Raw genomic sequence first — 18,848 nt, forward strand, 5'->3', positions numbered from 1 at the left:
TGGCTGCAATTCTGTGCTTTTAACTCCAACATTATTCTGTAGCCCCTCCCATGCCCTAAGCCTCCCCGCCTCCCCGCCCACACAGTTAGCAGGTCACACCCTCAAGCTGAAGCCTGTGAGTCAGCTGCCAAATGGGTTGTGACAACTTTCCGCTAGTTCTCCAGGAGAGGACTTAGTCACTGTGAGGCCAAGCCTGACATCACGTGGCTTTGCTGAGGAACGTCCTCACTCCTGGCTGGTGGAGGACACACATTTGGAAGTGGAGATGGGCCTCCACGAGACCGAACACACCGTTCAATGCTCTAGCACCATTCAGACCAGGAAGATGGCGTACACAATTAGGATTCATGTTTATTTAAATCAAACAATATGTAGCTCCCAGGGGTATTCTAGGGCTTAATGATTTACCTGTCCCAGGAAACTGACAGTTTTAGAATCTCCGGAACTGGTCTAGAGGGACACATTTAAAATTTGGCACTCTTGCCTAAGGACTGCACATGCAGGAAGAGTGTAAGAATGCTTCTCTTCCTTGTCCCACACAGAGGTAGGGAGAGGCTGCCTTGCTTTCAGATGCAGGTTCTGAATCAGATGAAGAAGCTGTAGCAGGGCTACTGAGTGTAGCTGCAACAAAGAGTTTCCTGGTATTGCCTCGAGGGGTTCCATCAAGATCCCTGAGTTACAACCCACAGAGAACACAGCTCCCTTCTAAGACCAGAGAGCCATGAACTTAGCAGCAGTTTGGGGCGCCAAGGAAGGAGGGCACGGCATGTGGGCTGGCTTGTGGTCAGTTGTTTCAGGTGGCCACCTTAGGCTTCTTCTCAGGGCCCACAGCACTCACCTCGGCCTGCCAGATGGGGTTCACGGTGTTGCCTATGATCTTGGATCTCCTCTCCTGTCCGTGGTGTGGGAGGGCAGGGAAGATGCTGTGCTTTCCAGGCTGAATGGAAATCTTCAGGTAAGGGTCTGGGTTGAAAAACATCCCTTTCTTCAACCCCATGGCCTGGAAATCTATAAAATTAGGAACATTTTAATTTAAATGTATTTTGGTAAGGTTAAAGATCATATCAGGCTTTACACAAGGAGAAAGTCCATCTAAAATATGGAAAAGTCTTTCCAATCTTTAGACTATTTTCTACCTCGTTACAAATATGGACTGGTATGTCTACAGAACCCATTATATGGAACATTTACTGGCATGTATAAAACTATTCCTTGTCAGAGGTCAATACAACAGGTATTGTGGTCACTATGTGTTTTAAGAGAGGATGGTTGGCCCTTCCTGGACTGGACTTCCAGCATTCCTCAGGAAGCTTGGAGTGAGGGTCTGAGGTCACCTCAGGAAACTTGGTGGACACTGAGGGAAGAAATCCAATGGAAAATTCCATGGGTCTAAGTGAAAATTCCCCTGCAAAGTGGAGATGTAAGAAAACCAAGGGCTGTAGTCTCACAATGAATATAGTAGGTCTATCAGCCCATGTCTATGTGGCAGAACCAAAATGGGAACCAATTAACAGAGATTTTGTCTCCTTCCCCAGCCCCATGCTGCCCATCCTGCATGGCATCCCTCTCGGGTTTCAGGATTTCACTGAGTTTTGGTTAATGAAATTTCCTCTTGGTTTCTGGAAGGTAGCTGAGTAGTTTTCCAGGCTCCTGCTGTTTCTGCAGGTTTGTACAAATAATTGTTATTTCTTAAGCATTTCAACAGGAACGTAAGAATGGCAAATCAGGAGTTGTTGGCTTTCTGCCCTAATAACACAAAAGTATTGAGTTTCTTCTTCCTTTTTCTTTTAACTTAGACACATGCTAATGTCATCAGCTGATTTTTTTTTTTTAATAAAAGACTTTATTTTGAGCGGGGAGTTGTAGGTTCACAGCAAAATTAAGAGGAAGTACAGATTTTCCCATATACCTCTTGCCTCACACATGCAGAGCCTCCCCCATTATCAACATCTCCCATTAGAGGGGCACATTTATTACAACTGATGAAGCTATACTGACACATCATTATTACCCAAATTCCAGAGTTTACATTAGCATTCACTCTTGGTGGTGTACATTCTATGGGTTTTGACAAATGTATCCATTATTAGAGTATCATACAGAATATTTCTACTGCCTTAAAAAATCCTCTGTGCTCCACCTCTCCCTATCTTCCCCCAGCCCCACCCCCAGGCAACCACTGATCTCCTTACTGACTCCACAGTTTTGCCTTTCCCATAATGTCATATAGTTGGGATCATACAGTATGTAGCCTTTTCAGGTTGACTTTTTTTCACTTAGTAATATGCATTTAAGATTCCTCCATGTCTTTTTCTGGTTTGACAGCTCATTTCCTTTTAGCAATGAACATCAATCCATTATCTGCATGTACTACAGTTTATTCACCCATTCAACTACTGAAGGACATCTTAGTTGCTTCCAGGTTCTGGCAATTATGAATAAAGCTGCTATAAGCATCTGTGTGCAGGTTTTGTACAGAGTTAAGTTTTTAACTCGTTTGGGTAAATACCAAGGAGTGAGTGCAATCACTGGATCCTATGGTAAGAGTATGTTTAGTTTTGTAACAAATCACCAAACTGTCTTTGAAAGTGGCTGTACCATTTTGCATTTGCACTAGGAACCATTGAGAGTTCTCATTGTTCTACATTCTTGTCAGCATTTGGTGTTGTCAGTGTTCTGGATTTTGGCCATTCTAATAGGTATGTGGTGGTATCTCATGGTTGTTTTTATTTGCATTTCCCTGGTGACATAAGATATGGAGCATCTTTTCATATGATTATTTGTCATCTGTATGATATGTCTGCCAAGATCTTTGGTCCATTTTTTAAATTGAGTTGTTGGTTTTCATATTGAATTTCAAGAGTTCTTTGTATATTGGATAATGTTCCTTTAATGGATGAGTATTTTGTAAATAGTTTCTCAGTGTATCTCGTCTTCTCTTTCTCTTGACATTGTCTTTTGTGGTGTAGAAGTTTTTAATTCTAATAAAGTTCGTCCTCTATCAATTATTTCTTTCATGCACCACATCTTCAGTGTTGTAGCTAAAAAGCCATTGCCATACCCAAAGTCATGTAGGTTTTCTCCTGTTACCTTCAAGGAGTTTTATAGTTTTGCATTTTACACCTAGGTCTGATCCACCTTGAGTTATTTTTAAAAATTGAGATATACTTGACACATAAGATTATATTAGTTTCAGGTGTACAACATTCATATATTTGCATTATATTTGTATATAATGCAAAAGAGTTACCAAATAAGTCTATTTAACAGCCGTCACCACACATCATTATAACTTTTTATCTTCTGATAAAAACTTTTAAGATCTACTCTCTTACCAACTTTCAAATACACAATACAGTATTTGTTAACTTTAGTCACCATGCTGTACATTACATCCACATGACTTATTTGTTTTATAACAGGAAGTTTGTATCTTTTGACCACCTTCACCCATTTTGCCCAGCCCCAACCAATCTATTCTCTGTATCCATGAGCTTGATTTTTTTTTTTCAGATTCCACGTATAAGTGAGGTCATATGGTCTTTGTGTTTCTCTATCTGACTTATTTCATTTAGCATAATGCCCTCAAGGTCCATCCATGTTGTCACAAATAGCAAGATTTCATTCTTTTTTATAGCTGAATATCACTGTATTGTGTATATATATATATCACATTTTCTTTATCCATTCATCTATCTGTGGACACTTAGTTTGCTTCTGTGTTGTGGCTATTGTAAATAATGCCTCAGTGAACATGGGGGTGCATATATCTTTTTGAGTTCGTGTTTTCATTTCTTTGGATAAACACCCAGAAGTAGAATTGCTGAATCCTATGGTGGTTCTATTTTTAATTTTTTGAGGAAACTCCATACTGTTTTCCATAGTGGCTGCACTAATTTATGTCCCCACCAACAGTGCACCTTTCTACCTCCTCGCTAACACTTGTTTTCTCTTGTCTTTTTGATACTAGCCATTCTAACAGGTGTGAAAGGATGATCTCATTGTGGTTTTGATTTGCATATCACTTATGATGAGTGATGTCGAACATCTCTTTGTGTACTTGTTGGCCATCTGTATGTCTTCTTTGATGAGATGTGTATTTGGATCTTTTGCACATTCTTAAGTCAGACTTTTTTTTTTCTGCTGAATTGCATGAGTTCTTTATACATGTTGGATATTAACCCCTTTTCAGACATACAGTTTGCAATTATTTTCTATTACTCCTTTTCATTTTGTTGACAGTTTCCTTTGCTGTGCAAAGCTTTTTAGTTTGATATAGTCCCATTTATTTATTTTTGCTTTTGTTGCCTTTGCTTTTGGTGTCAAATCTAAAAAAATCACCACCAAGACTGATGTTAAGGAGCTTATTGCCTATAACTTCTTCTAAAAGTTTTGTGATTTCAGGCCTTATGTTCAAGTCTTTAATACATTTTGAGTTATTTTTTGTGTATGGTGTAATACAGTGGTCTAGTTTTATTCTTTTGCCTGTGGCTGTCCTATTTTCCTAGCAACATTTATTGAATAGACTGTCTTTTTCCCATTGTATATTCTTGGCTCCTTGCTGTAAATCAAATGGCCATAAACGAGTATGTTTATTCTGGACTCTCTTTTCTGTTCCTTTGATCTATGTGTCTTGTTTTTATGTTAATATCATACTGTTTTGATTGCTCTGGTAATATAGTTAGAAATCAGGAATGGTTCCTCCAACTTTGTTCTTCTTTCTTCATATTGCTTTGGTTTTTGGGGGTCTTTTGTGGTTCCATACAAGTTTTAGAATTCTTTGTTCTATTTCTGTGAAAAAATGCCATTGGAATATTGATAGAGATTGCATTGAATGTGTAGATTGCTTTGGGTAGTATGGACATTTTGACCATATTAATTCTTCTCATCCATGAGCATGGACTATCTTCCCATTTATTTGTGTCTTCTTCAATTTCTTTCATCAATGTTTTCTTGTTTTTGGTGTACTGGTCCATCTTTCCTTAGTTACATTTATTCCTAGGTATTTTAATCTTTTTGATGCAATTAAAAATGGGATTGTTTTCTTAATTTCTCTTTCTGAGAGTTCATTATTAGTGAAGAAATAGCAGATTTTGTATTTTGATTTTGTATCCTGCAACTTTATTGAATTTATTAGTTCTACTAGCTTTTTAGTGGGTTAACTTTTGTGAAGTATATAAGTTCTGGATATAGATTCTTTTTTTTTTTTTTTTTGCATGTAGATGTCCAGTAGTTCTAGCACCATCTGTTGAAAAGACTGTTTTTGTTCCATTGTATTGCCACTGCTCCTTTGTCAATGATCACTTGACTAAATTTATGTGGGTCTCTTTCTGGGTACTCTATTCTGTTCCACCGATCTATTTGTCTATTCTTTCACCAATATGACACTATCTTGATTACCATGGCTGTAGTAAGTCTTGAAGTTAAGTAAGTCAGTTCTCCAACTTTGATCTGCTCTTTCAACACTGTGTTGGCTATCCTGGCTCTTTTGCCTCTCTCTATAAATTTTAGAGTCATTTAATCAATATCCACAAAATGCCTTACTGGGGTTTTAATTGGGATTGCATTCTATAGAAAAACTGAAATCTTGACAATACTGAGTCTTTTAATCTATCAGTGTGGCATATCTCTCCATTCATTTAGTTCCTTTTTAATTGCATTCATCAGAGTTTTGTAGTTTTCCTCATATAGACCTTGTACATACTTTGTTAGATTTATATTTAAGCATTTCATTTTGGGGGGCGCTAATATAAAAAGGCATTGTGTGTTTAATTTCAAATTCCATTTGTTCATTGCTGGTATATAGGAAAGCAATTGACTTTTTGTTTATTAACCTTGTATCCTGCAATCTTACTCTAATTGCTTACCAGTGGCTCTTTAGGCACACATTTTCTTTACTGGGGCTCACTTAGACATGAAAAATGCAAGGACACTCATGTACTAAGATCATGTGGTCTTAGATCTCTGACATTCATGGTCTGCAACATTTGTTGGTTGATAACAAGCTAAGGCAATAGTTTTCCAACTGTGTTCTATAGAGTCCTAGAGCTTCATGCCATTGTGTCTCCTCAAAGACCACTTAGGATGGAAGTTAGTGTGTAGGGCTCTGAGCTTTGTATATCTTTTTAGGCAGGGTAACTCAGTTTTTCTTTATACTTTTAATTTTGAAATTATTCTAGATTTACAGAAGAGTTGCAGAGATAGTACAAAGTTTTCAACATATCTTTTACCCAGTTTGCCCCATTGTTAATATATTACAGAATACATTATTAATTAATTAATACATTATGAAAACTAAAAAAATTAGATTACTCAACTAAATACTATTAATTAAGTTACATACTTTGTTTGGATTTTCACTGACTTTTCCACAAATGTACTTTTTTGAGCAGCTTGGTTTTTATCTTTTTTACCAATTGAGCTTCATGTGAGATTTTGTTTAGACAAAGTCTGCTGGCTGCTTCTCTCCCTGGGCTTTCCCCTACTTCCACTTTATAAACTTTCAGATAATGCTAGTGATGATGGAAACAAAGTGAAATTGCAGCTTTTCTCCTCATCATCTCAAAGTGCTTTAGCATCTATTACTTATTGATTCCTCCAGTATCCTTATGAGGTCAAGGAAAATGGAGCAGATATTTTTAATTTTTGTTTTATATTAGATGGGGAATTAAATTAGCAGATGGGGAAACTGAGGCACTTAGAGGTAGAGTAACTTGTAGGTAAGAGTCAAATTGAAGTAGGTCTCCTGACTGATGGTTGACCTTCTTATTGTCTCCATAGGCCTTCAGGTGAGCAAAACATACCTGAGAGAGAAAAGCTGATCAGCCTCCGACTTCCTTGCCCTTGGACAGTCTCATCAGAGCCAATGCTTTTAAAAATCTGTAAGAAGAAGGAAAATGGGAGACAAGCAAAACAAGCATTGAAATAGATACTCACACTGCAAAACAAACATGCTTAATCACAGCTATTTCTCCAACTACAGTCTACAAAGACAGCAGTGTTGTGATTTTATTAGGCTACCATTGATTAAAACAAGCTTCTAGCAATCTAATGTCTTTCCCAGTAATAGAGGATCTGCTAGTGGGGATGAGGGGTATTTTTCAGAGTAATGGAAATCAACAAACACAATTACTGTAATATTAGAGGCTCTTTGTAACCACTAATGTAAACAAGGTCTTTTCACATTCAAATTTGCAAAAACTATTTATTAAAGCAGACCCTAAGGCAATAGAATAGGTCAATAGATGTTTACTGTTGTAATTATAATGTGTTTCCCCTTAGCAAAGTACACTGTTAAACTGCTGTACCTCCATTTCTTCTGATCTGTATTATTATCTAGGGATTTCCAGGAAATTCTGTGTATTAGGGAAGAACCTGAGCACAGCATTAAGAAACTACTCTGAGGTCTCTCTTATTTAATTGCCTTCCTGGGAAATTTCAGAACATAATTGTTACATGGGTCATCTGTAGTCTAGTAGGTATTTGCAAGTCAGGTTGCTAAAATGTTTTGTTTTCCAGCACTGCTCAATATATATCTGCTAATGTATTAATCAGAACATCTAAAGTCCTTGCTTCCATTTTCTTCTAGGAAAGTTCTACTCAGAAATGATTCTGAATATTTATTTATTCAAAGGCAGATTTACTATTTAATACATTGCATTTGCAGAAAATAATTTTTAAAATCGGAGTGTTAAGCAAATTCATACAGTATCCACTTTCTAGAAGATAATCTGTACTGAAGAAGGTAAAGATAGAAAACTTGATGACCTCTAGCTCAAAGTCTCTTTGCTGTAGTTTGTGTGGGCTGCTTCTCTTTCTTTCAGTATCTTTGATGCTGTAAGAGTGTGATTGGATGTTACCATCAAGCTGCCTTTATAAGACATGAGCGTAACGACTGGGCATCACTGGGGCTCACAGCTTTGGCCCAGGACAGTACGAAGGGATTTTTAGAATACTTCCTCACACTGAAGCTGGTGCCCCTGGTGTGCCTTTGTGCTTAGCTTCAGCTAATGTGCAAACTTCTTTAGTATGCTGGCTTCCAGACCCAAGTGCAAGGTGCATTTCAGGGCTGCTGGGCTGCTCAGCAGAGAGAATCAATGTCAGTGGCAAATGGAATGGATCATGGCATCACGTGAGATAAGAGACAGGTCTGTCCTCTAAGAGTCTCATTTGATAATAAAGAATCAGAGGAAGACATGGCCTGGGATTTGTGAGTTGGGAATATGGGCTGGTCCCAAGGCATTATCTTCCTTCAGTTTGGAAAGCCCGATTCTTCCTACTCTGTTCTTCACATTGCCTGGCTGACATACAGCAACAGGGGTCAACAAACAGCTCAGAAACCGCGTCCTCAGGCTGGACCACTCTCCTAACTCTTGAAGTGGCCAATAAATCAAAATTCCTTAATGTAAATTTTTCTTCTTTGTCAAACCTACGTCCAGATGAAGGCCATAGGAGCCCTCAACAGGCTGGCCACAACCCCTTATGCTGCTGTACCTGTCAAAGTAGGACAATGACAGTCATCTTCCTAGTTCTAGTTAAAAGACGCCAACATCTAGCTTATCTCCTCAGAATATAAGTTCCTTGAAGACACAACAAAAACTATACTTTTAATATAGACTTGTAGAATTATAAGTCTAAAGTGCGTGCATTCCAATTATTTAAAAGTATAGGATTAAACTACACGTTTCATAGTAGGCTAACACAAGTAACATGCTGATAATCACAACAGAGGATAGTATATTTGCTCCTTCCAGTTTAAAGCATACATATTTTGCTTCTTCCTATTTAAATATTCCTCTGCTGGCTATTCAGGGTATTTACAAAACGTTTCTCCATCTTTATGGCATCAAAAAACAGGTCTGTAGACAAAGAGAGAAATGTATATTTTTCAGAAGCTACTAAGCTCAAAGGGGAGACACATTTAAAACTCCATAGAAGTCTACTTAACCTGTGGCTCTTTGCTAACATCATTTACAAAGTCATCTCGCCACCAGATTGATGAGATGAACATGGAGGCAACCATAACTGTGATAAACATTTTGCAGGGAGTAAAAATATTTGCATGTCTCAGGAAGGTTCCGCATCTTGCCTTCTTGTTTGAGGTGAGTTCCAGGGGCATGTTTGAGGTTAAAAAATCTGTTGCACGTACCAACGCTCTACCATTTACTGCCTGTGAAAACGGTGTGAAGACTCAGCCAAAGAGTTCACCCTGGAACCACCTGAGGTGAAGGGGGCACATGAACAAATTGCTCTTCTTCTCGGGTCTGCAGGTTCTCTTTGTTCCCTTTGCTCTTCCTTGTGTGTGATGCCACGCTGTTACTCTAACCACTGGGTGCTGGGTCCTGATGCCCCCTCTCAGATGAAGTGTCACTATTTGTTTCACAGACAGATGTTTCCACAACAAAGCCTCCTTGGCAAATGGTTTAACATATTCAAAGCCGAATCTGTTGGTGGTGTCAGAAGATCCGAAGATCCCGTAGGCTACTGAGAAGGCTCTTGGAGTTGAGTGAAGGGCTCTGGGGTTTAATTCTGATGTATCCCTTCTGCTCCCATTCTCATTTTCTCATTATGTCTGCTGTTTTAAAGGCTATAAGTATGAATCCACACCACTGTTGCATACTCCCAAAACACAATTCAGCAAAAAATAGAGTGGTGAGCAGGCCTTTTTACCCTGGCCAGGGAACTCTGCTTCAGCATTATGAAGATGCGTAGCTGTGATGACTAGGCCCCCTCCGCCTTAACTCTGCCACGTTCTTTAAATTCTACTTTTCCTTTCATGGTACCACCTCATGAAGATGAGTCTGTTTGCTGGAAACACACGTGCCTCAAACACGTGGTCAGATAAGCGTGTTGACTTATATCCTCCGTCTTCCAGCCTCCGAGAACACAGAGGTTTCTCAGACAGGTGCGCTCTCATTTCCAGAGGTGGGCAGGTGTGCCAGGGGCAAGGGTGCCTGCCGTGGAGCATCCACTGTTCTCAGAATTCAGGGTAAAACTAATTTAAAAACAAACATGAAGAGACTTAAAGTTGAATGCAAAATGTGTGTGCATTTCGAGGTAAAACAGGAGTTTTCAAAGAACTCTCTTGCATGTGAAAGGTGACTCTGAGTTGTTTCTCTGAATGTCCCAGACCTGGCTCTTGTTCCTCAGGTAAAAGCTGGAAGAGCTCCATGTAGCACACATACCCAGCATTTCCCACAGGGGTGTGGCCACATTATGCTCAATTCTGATGCATTAACTCCATTTATATATCCACAGTTATTCTCACATAATTGTAGACGGCTCTTCCCCCTAAAATGCTGACAAGGTTTGTGTTTAGTTACAAAAAAATTAAACCAACAATGATGCCAGAAGTTGAAATTCATGACTTCACTGAACCTTTATTTATTTACCTGACCCGGATAACTCTGATTTTCCTATAAATGAAAAGTGCAGGGCTCCATGACTGATGATGTGGATTTAAAAATCAGGTGCCGGGCGCCTGGGTAGCTCAGTTGGTAAAGTGACTGCCTTCGGCTCAGGTCATGATCCTGGAGTCCCTGGATCGAGTCCCGCATCGGGCTCCCTGCTTGGCGGGGAGTCTGCTTCTCCCTCTGACCCTTCCCCCTCTCATGCTCTCTCTCATTCTCTCTCTCTCAAATAAATAAATAAAATCTTAAAAAAAATTAATAAAAAAATAAAAATCAGGTGCCAAGTAACACTGCATTACAAATAATAAAACAGCCAAACTGTGGCATATTAGCAGCCAAGAGCAGGGGATTACAGGTTCCATTTTACATCAGAGATCAGTGGTTCCTATTCACTTGATATCTTTTGCCTCCAAGATAAAGTCTAATAAATAATCTGATATGCCTCCAAGCTGCCTTAAAAAACTTAAAAAAAATCAAACAAATCCAAGTCCCAAGTTTCATTTCTACCTCCAAGTCTCTGAAATGTTCAAAAGTGCAAACAATAAACAAAGAAACACATACTACAAATGTTTATAGAGAACTTTTGAGTAATTTGTCTCGTTGAGTCCTCATAATATGATTATTAGGTGGTTAGGGAACTCATTCCAAGTTCTCCAGCAGAAAGGCCTATAAAGCTAAAGTACAAAATCATCTTTAGGGGCATAAAAGAATAAGACATAAAATTCTAACAGTCAACCACATCCCAGGCAATTTCCCCAACCCCAGGGACACCTGTGATGGAAGACTTACAAGGCCCATTGAAGGGGCAAGAGACAAGTAACGGGGATGAAAGCTGCTTAGGTGCCAAGCACAGAGCGAGTTCTAGACATTCTAACGGTTTGCAAATTAAGCATCATTCACTCATCACCAGTTCACAAACGTGACAGCTGAGCTCAGAACAATTTGTTGACTTCCCAAAATTCACCTGGGATGAATCAATCTCTGGTCCCTCTGACTTAAATAGAATGAGTTGCAGAACCTGCCAGAGAGTCCTTCAACCCTGTGAGGCCATTTCTTCAGACCTAGTCTGGCTACTCGGCTCTCTTTTGCTTGTATTCTGTTCGTATTCTGCTTGCTCCTTGCTCCTCTCTACCTTCTGATGCTGCTGTCACCAAGCCCGCTTCCAGAGTCCCCACTGCTCCTACTTCATTGCCTTGAAGGCAAGGCATGGGCTTCCCAATCTCAAGGGTCTTCTGCTAATCACTATGGGCAAAAAGAGAGGGGTTGGAAAATGAGGAAGTCCTCCTAGTTTTCATTTTGTGAATTAAATAAAACATGTTAATTACTTAGGAATGATTTTCTATCTCTGACTGCTTTGGGCAACACAGGACTGCAGATATTAGCACCAGGAGCAAATCTGCTTGGGGCAAGGAGCTGCTCTGTTTGAGAGGTTAGGCATTTGGCTCTCTCTGAAGAAAGTGAGGAGACTTACACAGCAATGAGAATGCTAGCTGAAAGTGAGCAAATCCTGGATGTTCCCTGATGATTTTTGGTTTTTCTAACGATTTATTTAAACATAGTTTCTTGTGTAGTTCAGACTATTCTGAAAGTAGGGATATAACAAACTCTACCAAATTCTAAGACATAGTTGAGCCATTCTGTTTGCTCTGGGGCTGAGGTCCCTGATTTTAGCATGCATCAGAATCACCTGCAGGGCTTCATAAAATATAGATTGCCAGGCCCCATCCCAAAGGGTCTGATTTTGTAGATTTGGGGAGGGCCCGAAAGTCTGTATTTATACCAAGGTTCAGATGAGGCTAATGCTGCTGAGGGGACTACATTTGGAGAAGCATCAGTCTTAAGTCTCTACTTCTTTCAAATGGTAATAGAAAGATGCCTTAGATTTGTTTGTAACTCTTATCTCAAACTGTCTTGATGCTAGTTCCAAGCATCAGGAGCAGGTTCTATAATGCCTTGACCCATGGAGGCCCCATGCACAGGGCTCAAGCCTGTACCCATTAGGGACAAAAAATCCATTCTGTGCAGATCTCACTTCCTCATCCGGATGACTATCGCCTAGCCAGTTAGTCCGTCAGTCTGTGAGGGGTCCTTCACTCTACTCTCCGTGAGCTGATCGTTGTTGCCTGGTCCCACCTGCAACGGACACTCTTTCTCACTCACTGGGCACAAGTGAGGCTACAGGCTGTATGGCCTAGTGACATGTTTTCTTTGGCTAATACAGTAATAGAGTTTAAAAAAAATTAGTTTCCAGCATATTTTTAAAAGTTAAACTATTTACTTAGAACGTGGGTTTCAGACTTTTTCGGAATATCCAGCAGTAAGCAACCGAAGCTGAGAAGTAGCAGTACCATACCTTCCCAGGCCTTCTCTCAGGAGCTGCCTTCATCAATCCTAAGACATCCTTTGCTTTCCATGTTCATACTGTGAGATCAGGGTATGGCTAATCATCAATGTGTCTTAGAATTATAATTGGAAAGCTTCTTCCAGCATGGTGGTATGAGAATCAATGATGCATCTTAATATCCATGGCATTTTAGATTCCATGACATGTGATACCAACTTGGCTCTCTGGAAGCTTTTGGTGTATTTATATGTATGTGTAGAGTGTGTATGTGTGCATGTGAGCATGCAGGTACACGCACACATATGTGCACACATGTGTGGGCATACACACACGTGCACACATGTAACCACACATGCATGTGCGCACGTGTACATGCATGTGTGTGTGTGAGTACGTATGCATGTATTTTTTTTTTTTTAAGATTTTATTTATTTGCGAGAGAGAGAATGAGAGACAGAGAGCATGAGAGGGAGGAGGGTCAGAGGGAGAAGCAGACTCCCCGCCGAGCAGGGAGCCCGATGCGGGACTCGATCCAGGGACTCCAGGATCATGACCTGAGCCGAAGGCAGTTGCCCAACCAACTGAGCCACCCAGGCACCCTGCATGTATTTTTTACTTTGTTGTTTCATTTAAAATAATTTGTGAGGTGAAATTCACATAACATAAAATTGGCCATTTTAAATGGAACAATTCAATAGCACTTAACACATTCACAGTGTTGTGTGACCACCCTTCTATCTACTTAGACATTTTAATGACTCAGAGTAAAACCTTACACCTTTTGCCCATTAAGCAGTTTCTTCCCATTCTTCTCTCCTCCCCTGCCTCAGGAAACCTCCAATTTACTTTCTGTCTCTGTGGATTTACATATTTTAGATATTTCATATAAATGGAATCATACAATTTATAGCCTTTTGTGGATTCTTCCACTTAGTATAATGTTTTTGAGGTTTGTACGAATCAAGGCTCTCCAAAAAAACAGAACCAATAGTTGTGTGTGTGTGTGTGTGTGTGTGTGTATAAGGAATCAGGTCACATATTTATGGAGGCTTACAAGTCCTAACATCTGCAGTCAGCAAGCTGGAGACTCAGGAGAGCTGATGGTGTAAGTTCTAGTCTGAAAGCTAGCAGGTTCAAGACCCAGGAAGGGTTGATGGTTCAGTCTGAGTCCAGAGGCAGGGAAAAACTGATGTCTCAGCTAGAAGGCAGTCAGGCAGGAGGAATTCCCTTTTATTCAACAGAAGGTTAGGATTATTGTTCTATTTAGATCTTCAGTTCATAGGATGAGGCCCACTGACATTAGGGAGGGCAATCTGCTTTACTCAGTCTATCAATATAAATGTTAAGCTCATCCAAAAGGACCCTCACAGAAAAACCCAGAATAATGTTTGACCAAATATCAGTGCACCCTGTGTCCCTGTCCAGTTGACACATAAAATTAACCATCACAAGGTTTCCCCATGTGGTAGCATCTATCAGCATATTAATCCTCTTTATGGCTGAATAATCCATTGGATGTATATGCCACAGTTTTGTTGTTGTTGTTGAAATCCTGTCAAATTATTTTTTCCCTAGCCTTGAGATATAGTTGACATATAACATTGTTATAAGCTTAAGTCATACAATGTGTTGATTTGATACACTTAGATACTGCAAAATGATTACCACCATAGTGCCAGGTAACACCTCTGTCATGTCACATGACTACCATTTCATTTTTGTGATGACAACATTTAAGATCTACTCTCTTTGTAACTTTCAAGTTCATAATATAATATTATTAACTATAATCACCATGCTCGACATTAGATCCCTAGAACATTATTCATCTTATAATTAAAAATGTGTACACTTTGGCCAAAATCTCTCCATAATCCCCCACCTCCCCACCCATGGTAACCACCATTCTACTACTCTCTGTTTCCATGAATTTGGCTTTTTTTAGATTCCACATATAAGTTATACCATACAGTATCTGTCTTTCTCTGTCTGACTTATCTCACTTTTAGCACAATGCTCTCAAGATCCCTCCATGTTGTTGTAAATGGCAAGATTTCCTTCTTTCTCATGGCTGAATAATATCATTCATATATCTATATAACTATATCTATATTTATCTCACATTTTCTTTACCTAGTCACTCATTGATGGACACTTAAGTTGTTTCCATACCTTGGCTACTGTGAATAATGCTGCAATGAACATGGCAATGCAGATATCTCTTCAAGATCCTGTTTTCATATTTTTGGATATACACCAGAAGTGGGATTGCTGGATTATATGGAAATTCCGTTTTTAATTTTTTAAAGATTTATTTATTATTTATTTGTCAGAGAGAGAGAGAGAGAGAGAGAGCATGAATAGGGGGAGTGGCAGGCAGAGGGAGAAGCAGGCTCCTTGCTGAGCAAGAAGCCCGATGCGGACTCAATCCCAGGACCCTGGGATCATGACCTGAGCCAAAGGCAGACGCTTAACTGAATGAGCCACCCAGGCATCCCCTATTTTTAATTTTTTGAGGAATCTCATACTGTTTTCCAGAGTAGCTGCACCAATTTACATTCCCACCAGCAGTGCACAAGAATTCCTGTTTCTCCACATCCTCACCAGGATTTGTCTCTTATCTTCTTGATGATGGCCATTTTAATAGGTGTGAAGTGATAGTTCATTATGGTTTTGATTGGCATTTCCCTGATGATGAGTGATGTTGAACATCTTTTCATGTGTCTGTTGCCCATCTGTATGTTTTCTTTGGAAAAATGTCTATTCAGGTCCTCTGTCCATTTTTAAATTGGATTGTTTGTCTTTTGGCTATTGAGGTCCATTAGTTCTTTATATATTTTGCATACTGACGCCTTATCAGATACATGATTTTCAAGCACTTTCTCCCACTCTGTAGGTTGCCTTTTCATTTTGTTGATTGTTTCTTTTGCTGTGCACAAGTTCTTTAGTTTGATGTGGTCCCGCTTATTAATTTTTGCTTTGTTGCTTGTCCTTTTGGTGTCATATCCAACATATCATTGCCAAGACAATGTCAAGGAGCTTTTTTTCTATGTTTTCTCTGAGGAGTTGTATTGTTGCTGGTATTTCACTTAAGTTTTTAATCCATTTGAGTTAATTTTTGTGAATGGTATGAGATCAAGGTCTAATTCATTTTTTCTGCATGTGGTTATCCAGTTTCCCCGATACCATTTATTGAAGACACGATCCTTTCTACATTGAGGATTCTTGGCTTCCTTGTCAAATATTGACTATGTATACAAGGGTTTGTGTCTGGGCTCTAGTTTCTTTTCCATTGGTCCATGTTTCTATGTGTATGCCAGTGCCATCCTGTTTTGATTACTATAGCTTTGTAGTATAGTTCAAAATCAGGAAGTGTAATAACTCCAGCTTTGTTCTTTCTCAGGATTTCATTGACTATTTGGGGTCTTTTGTGGCTCCATACAAATTTTAGGATTGTTTTTTTCTATTTCTGTGAAAAGTGCCATTGGAATTTTGATAAAGATTGCACTGAATCTAATATTGATTTGGGTAGCTATGGACATTTAACAGTATTAATTCTTCTGCTACATGAACATGGAATATCTATTTTTGTGTGTCTTCTTTAACTCCTTTCATCAAAGCCTAGTACTTTTCAGTGTACAAAACTTTTACTTCCTTGGTTAAGTGTATTTCTAAGTATTTAATTGTTTTTGATGCTATTGTAAATAGTATTTTTCCCCTTATTTCTTTGGCATTTTCAGATAGTATATAGAAACAACTGATTTACATATGTTGATTTTGTATCCTCCAACGTTACTGAATTCACTGATTGATTAGTTCTAACAGTTTTCTGGTGTGGTCTTCAAGATTTTCTATATATAAGATCATATTAAAAAAAGACCATGTCATTGCAAACAAAGACAACTTTACTTTTTCCTTTCCAATTAAGATGCATTTATTTCTTTTTCTTGCCTGATTAGTCTGGCTAGGACTTCCAATACTATGCTGAATAGAACAGGTGAGAAGGGAACCTTTGTCTTATTCTTGATATTGGAGGAAAAGCTTTCAACCTTTCACTGTTGGGCTTGTTATACACAGTCTTTATTATATTGGGCTGCCCAATTATTACATTCTCTGCCCAATTTGTTGCATTTTTTTAATCACGAAAGATGTTATATTTTATCAAATGCTTTTTCTGTATCTATTGACATGATCACATGATTTTTATCTTTCATTCTATTAATATTTATTTTACTCACAGATTGATTTGCATATGTTGAACCATTCTTGCATCCCAAGGATAAATCCCACTTGATCATATTGTATGATCCCTTTAGTGTACGGTTAAATTCTGTTTGCAAATATGTTGTTGAGAATTTTTGCATCTATATTCATCAAAGATATTGGTCTGCAGTTTTCTTTCATATAGTGTCCTTATCTGGCTTTGGTTTCAGGGTATTACTGGCTTTGTAAAATGAGTTTGGGGGTGTTCCCTCCTCTTCATTTCTTTTTTTTTAAGTTTGAAAAGCACTGGTGTTAATTCTTCTTTAAATGTTTGATAGGAAAAACCAATGAAACCATCTGGTCCTGGGCTTTTTTGAGGGAAGGTTTTTGATTTCTGATTCAATCTCCTTACTTGTTATTGATCTGTTTAGATTTCTATTTCTTCATGATTCAGTTTTGATAGGTTGTATGTTTCTAGGAATTTCTTCTAGGTTATCAAATTTGTTGGTGTATAAATATTCACAGTAATCAGTTGTTACCCTCTGTATTTCTGTGGTATCAGAATGTCTCCTCTTTCATTTGTGATTTTATTATTTCAGTCTTCTTTTTTCTTTTTTTAGTCTAGCTAAAGGTCTGTCGATTTTGTTTATCTTTTCAAAAAAATTGGTTCTTAGTTTTGTTAGTCTTTTCTATAGTTTTTTGGGTCTTTATTTCATTTATTTCTGCTTGGGTTTTTGTTATTTCTTTTTTCTGCTAACTTCAGGCTTAGTTCTCTTTTTTTTTCTAGTTCCTTTAAAGTGTAAGTTTAGGTTGTTTATTTGATCTTTCTTTTTTCTTAATGTAGACATTTATCGCTATGGAATTCCCTCTTAAAACTGCTTTTGCAGCATCATACAGGTTTTGATATGTTGTATTTCCATTTTCATTTGTCTCAAAGTATTTTTAAATTTCCCTTTTGATTTCTTCTTTGGCCCATTGGTTGTTTAAGAATGTGTTGTTTTATAAACAGATATAGATAGATAGATAGTTGCTGTATGTTCTTGATAAATAGACCCTTTTGCAATTATATGATGATCTTTGTTTCTTATTACAGTTTTTGGCATACACAGTGATGAAGGTCAGCCATGGAGCTTGAGGGTGGCATCTTGCAACCTTGCACAGCTGTAGAGGCCTAGGCTGGCAGGCTCTGGTGGAAGGCGGCAGAGAAAGCTAAGAGGGACCCTGGTAGTTTGCACTGGCAAACACAAGTGCCTATGGGACAAAAGCTGGTAAAATCTGGAGGGGTTCTGCCACAGCTGAGCTGGTCCTTAGTTCCTTCTACAGTGGTGAAAGCTGCTGGGTTTGTCTACAGAGCAGGTCACTGTGAACCACAATCGCCCCTGCTGCATGCTGCTATTGGTAGACCCTACTTTTCTTCCTTGTTCCTACCTCTCCCTATACAGCTCAGCTTTGCTGGTCTGAGTGTGGTGACATCCAAGTGGGACCTTTGTGTGGTGGTGCCCTAAAAGACTGGGGTCACGCACTCTGTTCTTCCTTTCCCAGAGAGGGGAACTCTTTCTACTTGGGGGGTTCCCTCAGCATCCCTGGGGGTGCTGAGCAGTGTCAGCTGGGGGAAGGGGACGGCGATGCAGCCAAACAAAGCTGTCTTCCTTCTGTTCTTCTGTGATTATTCTTAGGATTTTTGTTCACTGTGTTGCTGAAGTTTCTTAAGTGGACTCCACAGCTTCCCCAGAGCTGTTTCTGTTCATGGATAGCTAATTGTTGATCTTTGTGGGGTGACAGAAGCTGGAATCTCCTATACCACCACCTTGTGTTGGTATAACAAGTATTATGTTAGCAGATTATCTAATATTTTATTCTTTACTTTTCAATGAAGAACGTGAAGCATAAAA

At 38.9% G+C, this 18,848-nt stretch overlaps 1 protein-coding gene across 3 annotated transcripts in view; it reads right to left on the reverse strand.

The window, feature by feature from the left end:
• The window catches only part of HECW1 (HECT, C2 and WW domain containing E3 ubiquitin protein ligase 1), a 434,723-nt gene that overhangs the window by 144,084 nt on the left and 271,791 nt on the right, over positions 1 to 18,848 (reverse strand). For all 3 annotated transcript variants that reach the window (XM_035026508.1, XM_035026507.1, XM_035026506.1), the window contains 2 exons: positions 6,804 to 6,879; positions 839 to 1,008 (listed from right to left, as the gene is read on the reverse strand). In XM_035026508.1, coding sequence (XP_034882399.1) covers positions 839 to 1,008; positions 6,804 to 6,879 — 246 coding nt within the window. The remainder of the gene's footprint in view (positions 1 to 838; positions 1,009 to 6,803; positions 6,880 to 18,848) is intronic.

This window comes from Mirounga leonina, unplaced genomic scaffold (assembly GCF_011800145.1).
Source record: "Mirounga leonina isolate KUSES-001 unplaced genomic scaffold, KU_Mleo_1.0 Mir_199, whole genome shotgun sequence".
Classification (NCBI taxonomy): Eukaryota; Metazoa; Chordata; class Mammalia; order Carnivora; family Phocidae; genus Mirounga; species Mirounga leonina.